The sequence below is a fragment of the Trachurus trachurus genome (assembly GCF_905171665.1).
Source record: "Trachurus trachurus genome assembly, chromosome: 17".
NCBI classification, from domain to species: Eukaryota; Metazoa; Chordata; class Actinopteri; order Carangiformes; family Carangidae; genus Trachurus; species Trachurus trachurus.
The window spans coordinates 15,670,260-15,686,806 of record NC_139900.1 but is presented as its reverse complement, the minus strand read 5'-3'; the positions used below and the strand labels follow the sequence as shown (position 1 = coordinate 15,686,806).

Here is a 16,547-nt window from a genome sequence, read left to right as displayed (position 1 = left end):
CCTTTTAGTGCTCAGCTATCTCCCATCCAGACTGAATGTAAACACACACAAATCTCCTGCTGAATGCTTTTGCGAGTGTGATGAACCGGGAACTGTTTGTTAACCTCCGTGGACGCGCACGAGGAGGAGAAGACCTGCAAATGAGTGAATGATTCGATTGACACCTTTGGCCACTTTTGATCACTTCACTCAGTCTCCATGTATATTCAGGCTGAGCGAATCACCGCGCTTCAAAGTGACGCTGTTCACAGCGGCGGCAGCGGAGGCGTGCTGAGAGTTTGTGCTGCTGCACACATGAGGCCATTTAATCCTGAACCAAAGCGTCTGACTTAAATAAACTAATTAGGGGCAGATTTATCGATCAGTGCGCCGAGAGGGCAGAGAATAAACAAAGAGGAAGAATCAAGACTGCACCAGGACCGTGAATAAATACCAACAAAGCCTATTGTGTAGCTTCTTTGCTTTTCATTAGGATGATTATGATTATTTGATTAATGAGGACAGTCTCATCATGAATTGAGTGTATCATAAATTCATAAATCAAATTCATTTATTTGGACATAAAATTTTGTTTTAATAGCTGTATTCATATATTTAACCAAAATACAATTACCAACACATTATTGTAAAAGAAAACAATAATATTAAGAACCTTTGGCCTTTACCAGAACGATGTAAACAAACCTATATTAGCCTGTATCAATGGATTACTGTTAATGATACAATAACGTGAAGGTATCACTGCACTGCTGGGCTAATGTTATCCATCTACATTTAGGGTAAAAAAAAAAACAACAACAAAAAACATATTCTGCTAAATGGTAATAAAGGATTAAAAAAATCAGTTCTCATTACAGTTGTAAGAAGAAGAAAAATATGTGAAGCAAAAAATACATTTCCCTTCTGAATAAGGTGTAGGCTAATAGGCTAAGTCCAAGCATGTAGGCTACCTTAAAGTAAATGTTAGGCCTATAGGCTAAATTAGTAAATGTTCTACATCACTTTAAAATAAAACGCTAGATTATGAAGTAAAATTTAAAACAGTGCTAAAACGACTTTATACAGCGTTAGAATTTAAACCCAGAGGGATTGCTATTATTGGGGAAAAAATATGTAATAAATCACAAAGGCAGACCTCTATGGAAAACGTGCGTGATTACATTTGCAGCTTATTATAAGTTTCAGACATGATCAAGTCTTTCTCTCTCTTTCTTTATTTCTCTCTCTCTCTCTTTCTTTTTAGTCCCTGTGATTGATTGGAGGAGTTCACAGGCTGGCACCCCCATCGTGTTTGCAGCGACTCACACTCCACATGATTGGTCCGCCTCCTGCAGCCGCAGCCACCAGAAGCGCCTCCTCTCATAAACCTCGTCAGACCGCACTAACATTTCCCAGTACTTCCAGGAGAAGCAACGGCTCACTATTAGGAACTTTGACTGCGACTTATGGCACATAACTAGCAGGTATGTGGTGAAAAAGTGACCGATGTCTCATCTTTTACCTTCTCGGTGCCGCTGTCTTTGCTGTTGTTGCGGCAAACAGCTGGATTCAACAGCTGGTTTTGTGGTGGCTGAGCGCAGCTGGACTCATTTCGGGGGGTATCGTTTTATCGCTCCAGCCTGCCTCTCGGCCCTTATCTGTTTTGGGTCTTATCAAACGGTTATCTCTTTTAGTGTGAAGACATATTGCGTTTTGTTTCCTATCTGTTATGTGCGTGTGTGTTTACTTGTGTGTGTGTAAAAGAGAGAGAGAGAGAGAGAGAGAGAGAAAGAGAGAGAGAGAGAGTGCTGTGGGAGGACAGAGATTTGACACGGATGGACCCATGCCTCTTAAGAGCTCTTGATGGGAGTTATGTCAATCACTGTGGACTGGATGGATGCGCTTTATTGGAGTCAGAGATGATACAGTGTTAGTGTTGGGAATTAATATTCCGCTTCACTGACCAAGCTGCTACTTTAAAGATGAAAACGCACTGTGAAGAGGTGGATTTGCGCTTTTCGAGAACATTGGCGAGTTTCTATTCAGATGTTATTGGGGCTCATTTTAAACTCAGTTATACCTACAACTTCTCACGAGTGTGTAATCACTGATTTCCTAACTGTTCTCAATCTTTTTTCTTTTTCTTTTTTTCCTCTTCACAGGGTGGACTACTCCCTGACCATTTTTATTAACCCCTACTGTGTATGGAAAGTGCTCCTGGATGGACCTGGGCGAAAACAGCTGGTCCATGGTCAAGCGAGAAGTATCCAGCAGCCCAGGGTCACCGGCTGAGCAGACCTACCTGCCCGGTGACAGCAGGAGGGACGGGACTCCTCCGAGCGAGCTTGACGCACTGGGTCACCGCCGCTCCGACGGCAGATCACTACACTCCTACGTTCACTTCGGACACCATAACAACACCCTGACCACTACCGAGGACATCCCGCTGTTTACGGATTTAGACCAAGGCAGTAAACTCGTCTTCTCCAGCGGAGCGCACAAGGCGAGCTTGCTGGTGGACCCGGCCGACATGTACCAAACTATCGCCATCGCCGCAGCCCAGAGCCAGACTGGATATGATTCCTCCTCTGGTGGTTATATGCACTCCAACCCCAACTCCCCCGTGTACGTGCCCAGCTCCCGGGTGGGCCCCATGATACCCAGCCTTTCCTATCTGCAGGGCAGCGGCTCTGCGCAGCCCGGCCACGCCGTCTCCAGCCACTCGGTCTGGTCACAGTCCGCACCGGAGAGCCCTTCATACAGCACCGGGAGCCCGCACACCTCCAGCCGGTTCCACTACCCTCCAAGTCCGCCTATGAACAACGGCACGCCGAGAGACAGCGGCTACAGTAACACGCTGAATGTAAGCAACAGGGACCAGTACGGCCTCTCACGGCCCCTCGGTGGCACCTACGCGAGTCCATACTCCCCTTACGTCGCACCGCAGCTCTCCCAGCTGCCCTCGCCTTGGACCGGGGGACATTTCGATAACACGATGCTGCACACCTTGCAGAGCAGAGGCGCGCCCTTGATCCGAGGACCAAACGGGGGTAAGAAAAAAACACACACACACACACACACACATAGCACATACGTTTTCATACTTCATACTTTCATATGTCTGGGATGAAAAACAAAAAACATCAAATAATAATTTCATCACGCACGTGTCCACTGCAGCGTGAAGTGAAACTCCAGCTCAAAATAAATAATAAAAAGCCCCAAACTATGTTTAAAGTGCCACAAATATATTCTTCCAATGCTGAAAATTGTCCTGGATCTGGCCTGAGGGACCATGCGTGTGTCATTCCTGCAAGAAAAATTAGGCCTATTTCTGTGCGCAACTGGCCAAAATATGTGGCACCATAAATTACAGAAACAAAAAATCCCAAAAGGTATCCAAGCAACATTTTCACTACAGTATAAATATACTAAAAGCGTGTCAGATTTATAAGTCTCATTTCTAATTTAATAAAACAATGCCTGACACTGAAATAAACTATCCCAACACATGGAATCTGTGGCTGTGATTTCACCTGATATTTATCTGAGAAACACAAACTTATACTAAATTAACAAAATTGATATTCCCCGTGTGTATAAAGTGGAACTCCCTGTTGACGGAAATATTTCTTTTTTCAGTTTCAGATATTCTGGACGACATGGGCGAGAGCAGAGAGTGCGTCAACTGCGGCTCCATCTCCACGCCGCTCTGGAGGCGCGACGGCACGGGCCACTTTCTCTGCAACGCCTGCGGCCTGTACAGCAAAATGAATGGGCTGAGCAGGCCATTAATTAAACCACAGAAACGGACGGTAAGCACAGGGGACCACTTATCCGCTCAATTTCCTGCCTAATTGTTTCTAACTGTGTCTGGAGGTCCAAGTGCTGACGATGACATCTGCAGTATAATGCTCTACCTTTTGGCGACATGTGAGCGCATTTAGATTTGATTTAGTGAATATGAAAAATCGGCAGGATTCGGCCTATAAAATACATTACACAACACAAATTTGACAACTTGTTGGCATTATCTAACACATAAACCAATAATATTAATGTATCAGCCAACAATCATAGAAATGAAACTGAAGCAGGTTTTGGTACATTTCTTGTAATTTGGCTCTAACAATATCGGAGGCTCTGATTTAATTGGATTAAAGCCACCTACACACTCAGGACATTTGTTGATGTAATTAATCAGCCACTTAATCCGTCACTCAGCACACTCAGTGCTTCTGTTTGGTAATTTAATCTAACGGGGGGCAAATCTTTTCCTGGTGCCATTACGCAGCGTTACGCACAGTTTTTTTTAAAGGAAATCTAATGTCACGTATGGACTCCTTGAAAATCAACATCCTGTGGAAAGTCGTGCGTAAAAGCCATTTAAATGGAGATCATAATAGGGCCTGTATTATTCTTGGGAAATAGGGTGTGAATGGTCGAATAGTAATTCAATTAGTGGAGTGTGGCCTTCACGTTACTTCACTTCACAAAAGCTTTTTCTTTTCTTTTTCTTTTCCAAACTTGTGATTCATCCATCTTGGCAAACCTGTCAATATTTATATGTTATTTTAAATACTGAACTCTTATTACAGTGACTAATTTTATTTTTGTGTTTTCTATCATCAGTCAACGTCCAGAAGAATCGGCCTGTCCTGCGCGAACTGTCAAACCAGCACGACCACTTTGTGGCGCAGAAATGCCGAGGGAGAGCCGGTGTGTAACGCGTGTGGGCTTTACACAAAATTACACGGGGTGAGTGCAGGTTTAATTTCATGTCCAATTTATTTCTAATTTAATAACCACTTACTTTTATTTGTATTAATCAGTGCAAAAGTTAGTCAAAAATAATAAATGGTCTCTAAAATTGATCCTGCAGGTACCTCGGCCGCTTGCCATGAAGAAAGAGGGAATTCAGACAAGAAAAAGAAAACCTAAAACATTGAATAAAACAAAGGGATCCTCTGGTGAGTTACTGATCTCATCAAGTAAATATAATCGACCCCTGCTTTTAAAAACCCAACCCTAACGAGATACTTTATGTTTTTATAGGAAATAACAACTCTATCTCTATGACTCCCACGTCCACCTCGTCATCCAACTCTGAAGACTGCTCAAAAACCAGCTCTCCCTCTGGACAGGTCTCAGGGGTAAGACTTTTTTTTTTTAATGAATTTCTTTTAAAATAGAATTTAAATGTGCTCAGTTTAATTTGAATTCAAGGCACCACATGAAGGAGTTTTATCTTTTTTGAATAAAAAAAATCCTGTATCTTTTCCAGTAAAAACTGAAATAAGATTAATGATATAAAAACACCATCCGTTACGTTAAATGTCAGACTTTGAACATGATGCATTTCAGCCTGTGCTACAGCAGGTGTTGTGGTGATAAAGTCACATGCAGCCTGACTGATGCTTTCTGGTGATGACTGCTGCAAAGTATGCATCACTGTAATATTACAGTAAAATAAGCTTCATTCAGGATCTGATGCTTTTTCCAATCAATTGTGTAATGCAAAACCACAAATGAATCACAGCTTTATTATTTGCTGTGTTGTTGCAGGTCAGTTCATCTGTGCTGTCCAGCTCGGGGGAGGGAACAGGCTCGGGTTCAGCAGCGGTGAAGTACCCGGCACAGGACGGCCTGTACACCAGCGTGGGCTTGACCCAGCCTTCAGATGTAGCTTCGGTGAGGGCTGAACCCTGGTGCCCCATGGCTCTAGCTTGAACATTTAAATCTTTTGGGAGGACAGCAATCCCTGGCCCCTTCTGTCTGGATGCCAATGTGGAAGTATTCGAAAGGGGCAATGTTTGTTTCCTTCCTCGCAGCTGATGCAAGAAGAGTTGGACAGGGTGGGAGAAAGAAGGGTGAAACCACCTTAGGTCATGCTGCAAGCTTGAACCGAGATTGGAATATCTGGGATTTGTTTCCAGATTGGTGTGGGGATCTTGTTGCCTTAAAAAAAAAAAAAAAAAAAAGACAAAAAAAGTTTAAAAATAAATAAATTGAAAAAAACAGACCAAAAAAAAACAAAAGGGAAAACGCCAGGCCAGATGATCAATCAAGTGGCCTGATGTGGATGGTTTCTGGACCTGCCGTGCACTCAATATCGCTCCCGTCCATGGCACAGAACCAGATCTGGGTTCCTTAAAGAAACGCCATCGTGTACATAATGGATTTCCTTTCTGAAGACAAAGCTGTTGATTGGATACCAGCGCCTCCTTATGCGTTGTACTCTTTTACGGACGTTTAGATTTTCTTTTTTCTTTCCACAACTGGAATCATGCCACAAGTGCCAAGACAATGAATCAAAAGAAGAAAAAAATATTTATAAATCTTCCATTGTTGAAAACATGGCTATGATTGTTAATAAAGATATCAATATAGAGTAGAAGTTAAACCATTCTGATGTCTTCTTTTCTAATTTTTTTTCTTTATAAGTGGTTGTTAGAACTGTAGTGTTGAATCTGCACATGTTTTCCACTGAAAGCTCTTACTGTATTTGAGTGATACTAGTTTGGTTTAAACAGGGTATGTCATCTAGTGTTTTTGTTTAATTATTTACTAAAAAAAAAACTGCAAATAATCGACTCCTTCAGACTAATTTTTTTAACGTGAAACCTTGTCAGCTGTTGGGTATAGCATGGAGGTACTTCTCTTAAAGCTGAGCTGCAAAAACTGTTTCAAACGTATAGCAGCTCGTGGCTTGTTTGAACAAAGCACACCCAGATCAGCTGTGTGAGCCTACTAACCTTTATGTTACCACATTAACTGCAAAAGAAGACTGTTTGCTGCTGCACTATACGTGACTCACTATAAACTGTATACACCTTTCACCGTGCAAGCATGAACTGTTGCATCATTTTTATACCAAAATTAGACCGAAGTGGAGTGTGAGGTCACTTCTGAACAAATTCATGTTGCTTTTTATGACTTTGACTAATCCCAGTGAGGATTATGAGAAGCGTGATGGCTCAGTTTGACATCATGAGGAGTTAACGTGGTCAATGAGAAAAAAATAAATGCTGAAGCAAACAGTTTATATGACATCATTATATAATCTTCTATTTAAAAATGTGCCCTCGCTGTGGTGAAATACGTGAACTCACAGCAGAATGGGGGGCATGCAGAATCAAAATATGAGGTATGTTTGATTCTTCACCCTCTGTGTCCTCCAGTGTGGGTGGGGTCTAAAAAAAAAAAAAGAAGCTATCTCAGGCCACTAAACAACTCTGATGAGAATCAAGCCTGAAGGAAATCTGATGGGTTAGATGTGAAACTTGGCGTAGAGATGTTTTTTTGTTGTTTTTTTAAACTTTTATTTTCATTTATTTTTCTTTCACAACTTTCTTCATCCATAAAAGGGCATGCTATTCATTCTTCTGGAGTTATTTATTTTTTTGAAATATGTTTTCTTTTCTTTTTTTTTTCCTGGAGCATTATAAGAAATTATTTTTTATTTAAATTCAGTCCAATAAATTGTTCTGCCTTTGCAAATGAATTTACAGTCACCCTGTGTTTTAAAGGAAAAGCGTCAGTGTTGTGGAAAGAATCGTGTTCTTGCATAATTCTAATATTACTCAGACATACTTTAGTATGAGGCAATCGCAGCTACGCTTTAACACCCCATGTCTCCCAGGATAAGGAAAAACTCTCAGGTTTTTTCATGCATGGGGAGGGTGAAAAAAAAATCAAGATCAGCTAATGCAAAGCAAGCATTTCCTGGGAAAGGCTGTGCAGCGACAAAATAAAATCCATGCCTCATTTTCAGAAGGACACACCTCCTATCTAAATGCTTCAAAAGAGGACATCTCAAAACAAACGTATTCAGCATTTTCTGAGTGGTTTGCTTCCAAATTCTGCTTATGTTTCATTAAAGCGAGTCTTTATTCTTCTTGACAGTTTTTTTTTTTTTTACTTAAAGAGTTTTTTTCTGTTCTACCAGCCCCCGAAGGCTCAAAGCACAATCCACTTTCCTGTGTCCTCTTGAACCAGCAGCTCAAAGTACCTGTCACAGTGTTTACTGTACTTAAGCGAATATGGCCTGTGAGTAATACCACATGAAAAGATTTCAAGATGGTGAAGATTTATGTCTGGGCTTAGAACTATCTGTCTGCTCTCTGTCGTATTGATTTAGTCGAGTTTATTGAGTGCTGAGGAATGTGCTGCGCTGCACAACGGCCTCATCCACAGTTGGGACATAACACCGTTATTGCACTTATTTACTTCTGTTGTTTATGCAGACGATCAAACTTTTTGACGTTTGGCATTTGTTTTAGCCAAAGACTGTTCATCACATGCTTTTATTTTTTTCCCTGTTAGTGTTACTTGGTGTGGAATTGTTTGGCATGTGGTCATTTTGAGCTAGGTGTTATATAAAACTGAATCCGCACACCCCAGACCACCAAGCATTAAGTCCTCGAGCTTCCAAGCAGATAAATTACCAAACCACCTTCAGATATGTAAATGCAAACTAGTGTTAAACTCACAACATGGGCAAATATTTATAGGTTTCTTAATTTATGATGTGGTCCTACCTTGGCACTGTCTGACTGGTTTCCATGGTGCTGCGAGGGAGGACATATAAACACAGCAGTGCAGAAATCCTCCCTTCGCTCTCATCTGGATGGATGCTGCTCACAAAGCTGAGGGGGTCACCTTGTCCACCAAAGCCATGCAAACTGTGAGCGTGCAGTTGTTATCTGTGAGAGGGACGGAGAGGGGCATATGAATGATGCGTGTCACAGAGCTGCAGCTTAGGGATATTAAAAACGGGGATTGTGTGCAAATAAGTGATCGTATAGGTTGGAAAGAGGGGGCAGAGAGATAAGCGTGGTTGAGGCAGACGTAGACTCACAAAGAGGGAGAACGCAGAGATCTTGATGGCTGAGCAGGGTTGAAAGTCCTCCCAAAGTAAACAGCACAGACTAACCCAGCAGCAGCAGCAGCAGCAGCAGCAGCAAGAGCAGCAGCAGACAACAGGCCCCAGGGCTGTTTGGCCATGGGGCAGGAGCAGCAGAGTATGGCCCAGTGGCTCCCTCAGGAGATGCCTGTTGATCTTTCCATGTTGCGTTTCAAAGGAGAGCACCGCTGGCCCTGCCTCCGGAAGAGATGGGATCTCTGACTCAGCCCTTTTGGGTTTCCTCGACAGACACGGGGGCACATTCTGGGAGAGAAAAAAACACTTAAAAACGTGATAGCTGTGTTGCTTGTGGCGTCTTTGCCGATTTGGAGTGCCATCAAAAGCCTGCCAATAAGTATGTTTGTGTGCATAAACCTCTCATTGTTCTGGATTATTATCATTATGTGATAAATTCACCTTGTCAGATTCATAGAAAGCCAAACGGTGCTTTCAAAGCTATTTGCCCTCTCAGTTAGCTTTAGTAAACACATCCACAACTGTGCAGGAAAGAATAAAGGCGCCTCCTCCACCCTTGTCATAAACTCTCACAGTCTCCACTCACATGAAGTATAGCTATGTACATATATATATATAGCTCTGTAAAGTCAGTGTTACTTATTACAGAAACAGTGGGAGTGTATTCAGGGAAGGCAGGGTGTTGGAGCGAATGACACTTGTGGTGGAGAAGAGTGAAAATCACAGGGCGGGACACAAGTCCTTGGCCCAACTCTGAGTGTATCTGTGATTGTGTGTCTGTGTGTGAGTGTGTATACACGTGTGTGAGGGAGGATTGCCAGGAAGTTGTCATGGGAGGAAATATTGAAAGCTGAAAGTTGGGGAAAAGACAAAGGGAAAGAGCTGTGTTATGGTGAAAAAGAAAAAGTTCCCTGACAAGCTACAACCCTTTCACCTGAAAGTGAGTCAGAAGCTACAGCAGTTGTTCCAGTACCAAGGAAGGAGTAGCCCAAGTCAAAATGTCAAATACTGAATGACTTTCGTTTTCGTCTCATTTCATGTGTGACACTAGGGAATGTTTACATTGTTCAGTGCTGTTAACATTAAGTTTATACATTTCATATATCACGATATCTTAACCTTCAAGGCCAAATGGGCAGCAATGCAGTCAATGAACAAACTGGTTCTGACAATACTTCATTGTGTTGTTGTTGTTTTTACATCAGTTTACCCAACTGTCAGATATTTTTTACATTGTACTTACTGGAGGCGTCCAGTAGTCTAAACACTCAAACTTTTGTCAATGTAGTCAGGCTGTACCTCAATCGATGGGTTCAGTCTATTAAAGGGGAATTGCCCTTTTTCTTTTTTTTTTTTTACAATCTGGACCTTATTTCTAGCATAAAATACGATCATTTACTCACCCAGATAACTTTGATGTCATTACAAGTCGTTCCGACGAAATTAGATTCAGCCGAGAGCCCTGTATATCCGTATAATGCAAGTACACAGGGCAGCACAATGCAGCCTCTAAATAACACAATCTGCCGCAAAACTCATTCATTTCACCAATATTTTTTCGCCTGATCAAAGAGCTGATTGGCTTTTAGTTCTGACTGCAAACACTACTGTACGTGTTGTCAAAAATCCACATTTTCTGTTTAATTGTTATATTTAATGCTAGATTATATGAATCTCATGTTGTGCAATGTGTGTGGTTGATATAATTGATTGATTGATTGATTCTTTTAATGACCACACAGCCAGGCTGGTGGAATTTGCTTTCAGTACAGCTCATTGGTACAGGTTCCAAACATATAACATGTATAGACAAACACACAATTACAACTTATAATGCCATGCTTGTTCATGGTAATAATAGCCTAATGAAGGTTATTTATTTTACACTCATCAAAACGAGCCATAAGTGATAATGGTGGCATCATTAAACAAATAAAAAGTCATGGTTGACATTTAGACCACAATGAAAAGTAGTTATCATTTTAGAGAAATCAACTTTGTATGACCTCAAAAACATGAACCTAAAAAGTATGATGATGAGTATAGGCTACTGCCTCAGTTTTGGTATAAAATGAGTTTACTTGTAGTACACTTTAATAAACTACTTTTTGCTAAGGGAACAGCTAACCCTGGAGTCAGAAGGGACTAGCACTAGCATCATAACAAAAATATTGGTGAAATGAACGAGTTTCGCGGCAGATAATGTGTTATTTGCATTCCGGTGCCCGATAGACTTGGATTATCTATGGATATAGGCTATGAGGCTCTCGGCTGGATCCAATTTCGTTGGAACGACTTGTAATGACACCAAAGTTATCTGGGTGAGTAAATGATCGTATTTTATGCTAGAAATAATGTCCAGATTGTAGAAAACGGCAGTTATCCTTTAAAGCAGAAGTAAGCGATCCGGTCGTTTTGGCTAATGCTGCGTTCCAGGCAGGCTTTTGAAACCGTAAGTTACAGCTTCAAGTCACGACTTACGACTTTGTAGCGTTCCAGGCAACCCGCAACTCGCGTTTCTCCGTCCTGTTGCCTGTGAAAGTCACTATAACGGCCACTCGTAACTTCCGACCCGTGAACTCGCACCAGATCGAACTGGTACGACTTCACAGGTCGGAAAAACACGAGCTACGGGCTGCCCCGAACACACCATAACTTCTTGTCAGCCGACGGAGTTAGCAGCCCCCGCCCTCGTCATGGATCTATTGGTCCTCGTCCCTACGTCACCACATTCACACGCATCCCTTGGCTGCACACACAGCCCTTCATGCCGTTCTCTCTCCTCATTGGATAAAGGTTGTAGGATACAAGAAAAGTTTTCTCCTCGGCTCAGAGCAGAGCAGAGGGACTGAGAGACCCGTACGTGTTTTGGTCCAAACAAGTGATTGCTATCGGAAGATATAACTATTTAAGAGTTATTAACACAAAAATATCGCTTACTTCTGCTTTAACTCCAAACACTCAGATGATTTTGTCCCAATAATAAGCAAAATACAACTTATCAATATTAGTTGAGCACCCGTCTTTTGACCAGCAGAACCACCTGTGTTCATCCCTAAAGTTACCTGCTCAGAGCTCTTCAAGTTATCTACTCCTTCAGTCCACAAGGGTTCACAGGTCCAAAAAATCAGAAGGGCTTGTTTCATAAAAGTATTTCAAGCTCTGAATATGGTCCAGAGACTAGAGCAAGATTTTCCATATGCAGGAAATAAGGGACTGCACCTGCACCAACCGGTGTGTTTGTTTACATTAGCTTTCCCGCCACCAAAATGGAAGCCCCCCTTCTTTCTGCGGAACCGGGAAAAACAGGGAGTGTACCCAGGACGTGACGTCACTTCGTCTTGGGGGGAAAAAAAAACGTTTTTATTTTTTTGACGTCACGTCAGAACAATGGGGGGTGTAGGCTGGTGGTTTTAAAAATTTTTGTTACTTAGTTGTAAAAATGTTTTGACCAGTATATTTTTTTTTTACTATTAGCCTGGTAGGGCCTATATTATATTAAAGACTTAAAGTAGGCTAGGCTACATTAGAGATGTTTGTGGAGCTAGTGAAAAATAAAAATTCACAGGCAAAGTATTTGGGCTAGAGGTCTTGAAACTTCATAGAGCAGTTTTTGACTTTTCTTTTTTTAGCTGTTTTTGAAGCGTTATCGTTATTGAATAAAGTAGCCTATATCCAACAGGCAAGGACCAAAAAATAACACGTAAGAGCTGATGCAGTTTATTTCAAATGATGGCGCTTAGATGCGTTTCGGCCTTCCAGTTGTTCTGTTATAAGTGTATTACATTTTCAATGACAAATGCAAATTAAGATTAAAACAATGCAATGCAAGGATATAGAAGAAATCATGTCTCTGCTTGAATTCACCTGCTACTGCAAACAAACAAAGCCCTGCTCTGACATGCAAAACACACAAGACAAATAAAACAGTGTTGGGAATAAATGCCTACCAGTGGAAAAAAAAGAGGGTTGCATTTTGTGTTTGTTCAATGTGTTGTTCCTCCTAAAGGTACAAGCCGCTGGGAACTTTTTACTGTGAGCACTGTGCCAAACATGCACTTAGGCGCTCACAAGCACCAGTTTGTGCGTTCCTGCGTTTATCAGCTGATGACAGAGAGTGGCAAAAATTTAAAAAGTCATGAGGATATCTCTACTGTGACAAACATAGCTGGCAGTGACATGTGGCTTGAGACCTGGCTGCAGAAAGTTTGAACATGATAACTGTAACACATGGATATTTAATGCGTGAAAGGGCTGACACTGCAACCATGTTGCTACTTCTTTTACTTGTTACTGGACAACTCTTCAGTAAACTCACCCTCAACGGCAGAAATGTCCCCTTTCATGCTGTGTGTGTTTGCAGAAACTACTTAAATGTATTGAATGTCCATGACAAGCCCTGGCACAATTTGACTATCAAATCAGTCCCTCTTTCTAGACAATGCATTGCCAGTTTTGTCAGGTAAGAGTTCTGTTAATCTCTAATGGAAAAGTTATTTCATTACCCAGGCCCTCTGGTCTGGGCTTTGATACACAGCCACTAAATCATGTAACTCGTGTAAGTATTTTCTGCCGTGGCGATCCAAGGAGTATGCTGAGATTCTTGTGGGTTCACTCTGAGGTTACAGCTATCTCTCCTCTCCTACTAGCCCAACAGTCAGCCTTGGTTCCAAGGCGTTTTGAATTAAGTTCAGCGTGCTCGTGTATGGGAACCCGAGCTCACCGCCAAATGCAATACTTCCCGGAGTATTTCTGTCAGAACCCCGGCCTTTAAAAACAAAACACAGTGAAATCACAGCAGGCCCTGTTTTAATCAATTAAACATATGTCAACAAGCAATATGCTAATCATTGTCTCGACAGGGAGAGCACATTCTCTCCTGGTGATGTATGATCAGAAGTCAATCATGGTTGTGCAAGGACTAACAGACAAAACTGGGTTCAGCCTCAGTTTTTCAATTGATGAGAAATGACCACATTCGGTGAAAACAAGTGGCATGAAACTAAAATGTCATGAAAATAATATTACTCCCGTGAAATTTTTGGGAAGCATTTGTACCTTTATTGTTCAGGACGGGTGTGAAACAGACAAAACAATATAATGAGTCAGAGACAGGGTGATTTCCATGCTCGCGCTTGTCCAGCATGTTGCATGTTTGTGTTTTTGTGTCTGTGTTTGACTTGGATGAAGAGGGCGGAGGGAACCATTCCTTCCTGGCCAGTATCAGTCGCTGAGCTCAGAGTCTCCAGGCTTCAACAGAATCCACACGGAGTCATAGCTTTAGTCATGTGGGTCAGCGGTGGGCTATGAATTTTGATGGGACTTTACCACAGCTCTTCCTACCCAGAATGCAACAGCGGCTTCTCAGACTTCAGGACCATGCACTTTCTCAGAATGAGGTATGCTTGTGTAAACACCATTTGGCTCACTGAAGTCTTGAAATGTAATAAATTTTCATCTAGAGCTCAAGATAGCTGCACAGCCACATACAGTGCTGTATGTGAGGACGGGGGATAGATTGCAGAGTGCAGCAGCCTGGCGGAGGAGAAAAGTGAGACTCCTCTCCTGTCTGCTGATTGGGCAGCTCTCCGCTGGGACCTCTTATGAACACTCCTGATAAGCAAATGAGCATCTAAAATAAATAACAAGCTGACGTATGGCAGGCTCCCAAACAGAAGATACGGATGCTCAGTACAATCTCACCAACCATTGTATTTCAAGTTTTCCCATTTTTAAACAAAATTTTTTACCTTCTCTCTTTTTTTTCCCTCAACAAAGCCATTTCTGGAGAAAACAACAGGTTATAATAACTTGGGTATTTGTTTTCATTGCTTCAGCCACCATTCCCATCATGATCATCATTACATTGCACTGAGTGGCTCTACGATCAGCAAGTTGTAGACAAGCCCTGAGATTCATTTTAATGGGAAAACCAACTGAAACTGTAAAATTGCAACCGCAAATTTCTGTTATAAGTTGAACAACAACTTAGGAGATATTCTATGAGCTAACTTGCTTATGTGTTAACAGTAGACTGTGTGAGCTGTTTTTACGCATAAAAATGATCATCAATTATTATTATTTATCTCCGACAATAAAGTTGAGCTGTTTTCTTTTCATTATCTGATGTTCTCCTAGCTGGACATTATGAGGAGAGTTGGCGGGAGTCCCTCGTTGGATTAAAACCCACACACACATTGAAGAAATTTGAGGAGAGAATTTTCTGAGAAGAGTGCTGAAATGTATTCAAACAACTGTAAGCTAGAAGTTAAGTTTGCATGAATATTCATATTTTTGAGGCAAGTTGCCTTGACACAAGTCTGTGTCTCCGATCGTTTTTACATTTGATAATTTGTGCAATGATTACAGTTGTAGTGATATACAGTATAGGCTATCTGTTTTGTTTAAAGTAAACATAGTTAAATGAATAAAGAATAGCAGCACATTGATTCTTCAGGTATTAATTTATTAACATACTGTAGTCCTACATCTTCACCGATGAACTTGTTTAAACTAGCATGGCTACCAACAAGTAGCCTACCAATTCCTTTGACTGCATCTGTGCTGGTCATGTGAGCACTGACAGACTTTAAGTGCTCACTTTTTTGTACATCAGTTCTACCTCAAAATAAATTGGTAGCCAAACTGGCAAAAACATGTTTTTTTGTTGGTTTTTTTGCATTCTGTATGTTTGAACACATCATAATAATAGAACTGAAATCCGGAGCTACAAAAATAACACCCAAGTTGTAATGTGCTGTAGTTTTCCTTTAAATAGCATCAGACGTGTAATCTTTTTTAAGTCTGATGTGAACCCACTGACAGAGCACAACAGAGCTGCTTCCTTGTGCTCCTTTGACCAGGCAGACCCTTTGACTGAGGCGTCCAATTAATTATAGACGTGACTTTAAAACTTCCTGTTTTTCCCCCCTTAATGAAGCCAATCTGCCCTGCTGCTCTAAAGAGAGGAAATACCTCAAAATAGTTCTCAATTTCAGCACATTCAATTATTTTGTGCTCAGTACAGATTACATCAGTCGTGTTAATGTAAGTACCAACAATGTTTGATCACAGGGAAATTATGTCTGTCATTTCTTCCTGTTTCTCCCCCGAATAATGTGGGAATTGCGGAGGGTTGGTGCCCAGGATGGGTACAGCCTGTGCATGGATTAGCAACTACGTGCCCTTAGTCAGGCCCATCCAACATCAATCTCTGCCTGAGATGTTTGTTATTACACTCATGCGGTCACTTATTCTGAGGAGGGAGAAAAAAATCCCTGATTTATGCCTCCACTGTTACCCTTTCCTGTTCTCATTCGTGAAAACAAAATTCCAGTGAATTCCTGCAGTATTAACACTAAGCAGTTATGAGGTCAATCTTTCACTTACACTGCACAATTCAACTGGCCGGCCACAGAGTGTGCATACGCATTGTCTTCTTTGGTGCAACTGTAGCCTTGCCATTGCCATGCAAGCTCGCAGTGAAGGAGTCCGCACACAAACTTACAAACTGACCTTGACAGCAGACACGGTCCATATCTCTCTCTGCATTTTTTTTCTTCAGTTACACTAAATCTACAAGCAGTGCTCAAGTCACCTCGACTGTTATCACATATTATGCCCCACACTTGTTGAATACCTGCCAGTGTTTTTCAGAGGTGCACTTTTAAACTCTGAACCCACCTCC

The 16,547-nt window shown here is 41.6% G+C and overlaps 1 protein-coding gene across 2 annotated transcripts; it reads left to right on the top strand.

Moving 5' to 3' along the window:
- The first annotated feature begins 1,304 nt into the window (after window positions 1–1,304).
- Window positions 1,305–7,876, top strand: gata6 (GATA binding protein 6). Of its 2 annotated transcripts, none has more exons than XM_083990871.1 (7): window positions 1,305–1,463; window positions 2,142–3,029; window positions 3,622–3,794; window positions 4,612–4,737; window positions 4,862–4,949; window positions 5,035–5,132; window positions 5,545–7,876. In XM_083990871.1, the coding sequence occupies exons 2-7, from the start codon at window positions 2,201–2,203 to the stop codon at window positions 5,707–5,709; spliced, it is 1,479 nt and encodes a 492-aa protein (XP_083846997.1). In that variant the 5' UTR covers window positions 1,305–1,463; window positions 2,142–2,200; the 3' UTR covers window positions 5,710–7,876. The 2 variants fall into 2 exon arrangements, with proteins under 2 accessions (XP_083846997.1, XP_083846998.1); XM_083990872.1 differs by lacking the exon at window positions 1,305–1,463 and adding an exon at window positions 1,538–2,009.
- The last annotated feature ends 8,671 nt before the right edge of the window (window positions 7,877–16,547 follow it).

Excerpts from the sequence above, each read along its gene's own strand:
- gata6 (XM_083990871.1), top strand. The coding sequence starts at position 2,201 with ATGGACCTGGGCGAAAACAGCTGGTCCATGGTCAAGCGAGAAGTATCC. Across the intron at positions 4,738-4,861 it reads TTTACACAAAATTACACGGG|GTACCTCGGCCGCTTGCCAT; the intron begins GTGAGTGCAGGT and ends TTGATCCTGCAG. Across the intron at positions 4,950-5,034 it reads TAAAACAAAGGGATCCTCTG|GAAATAACAACTCTATCTCT; the intron begins GTGAGTTACTGA and ends ATGTTTTTATAG.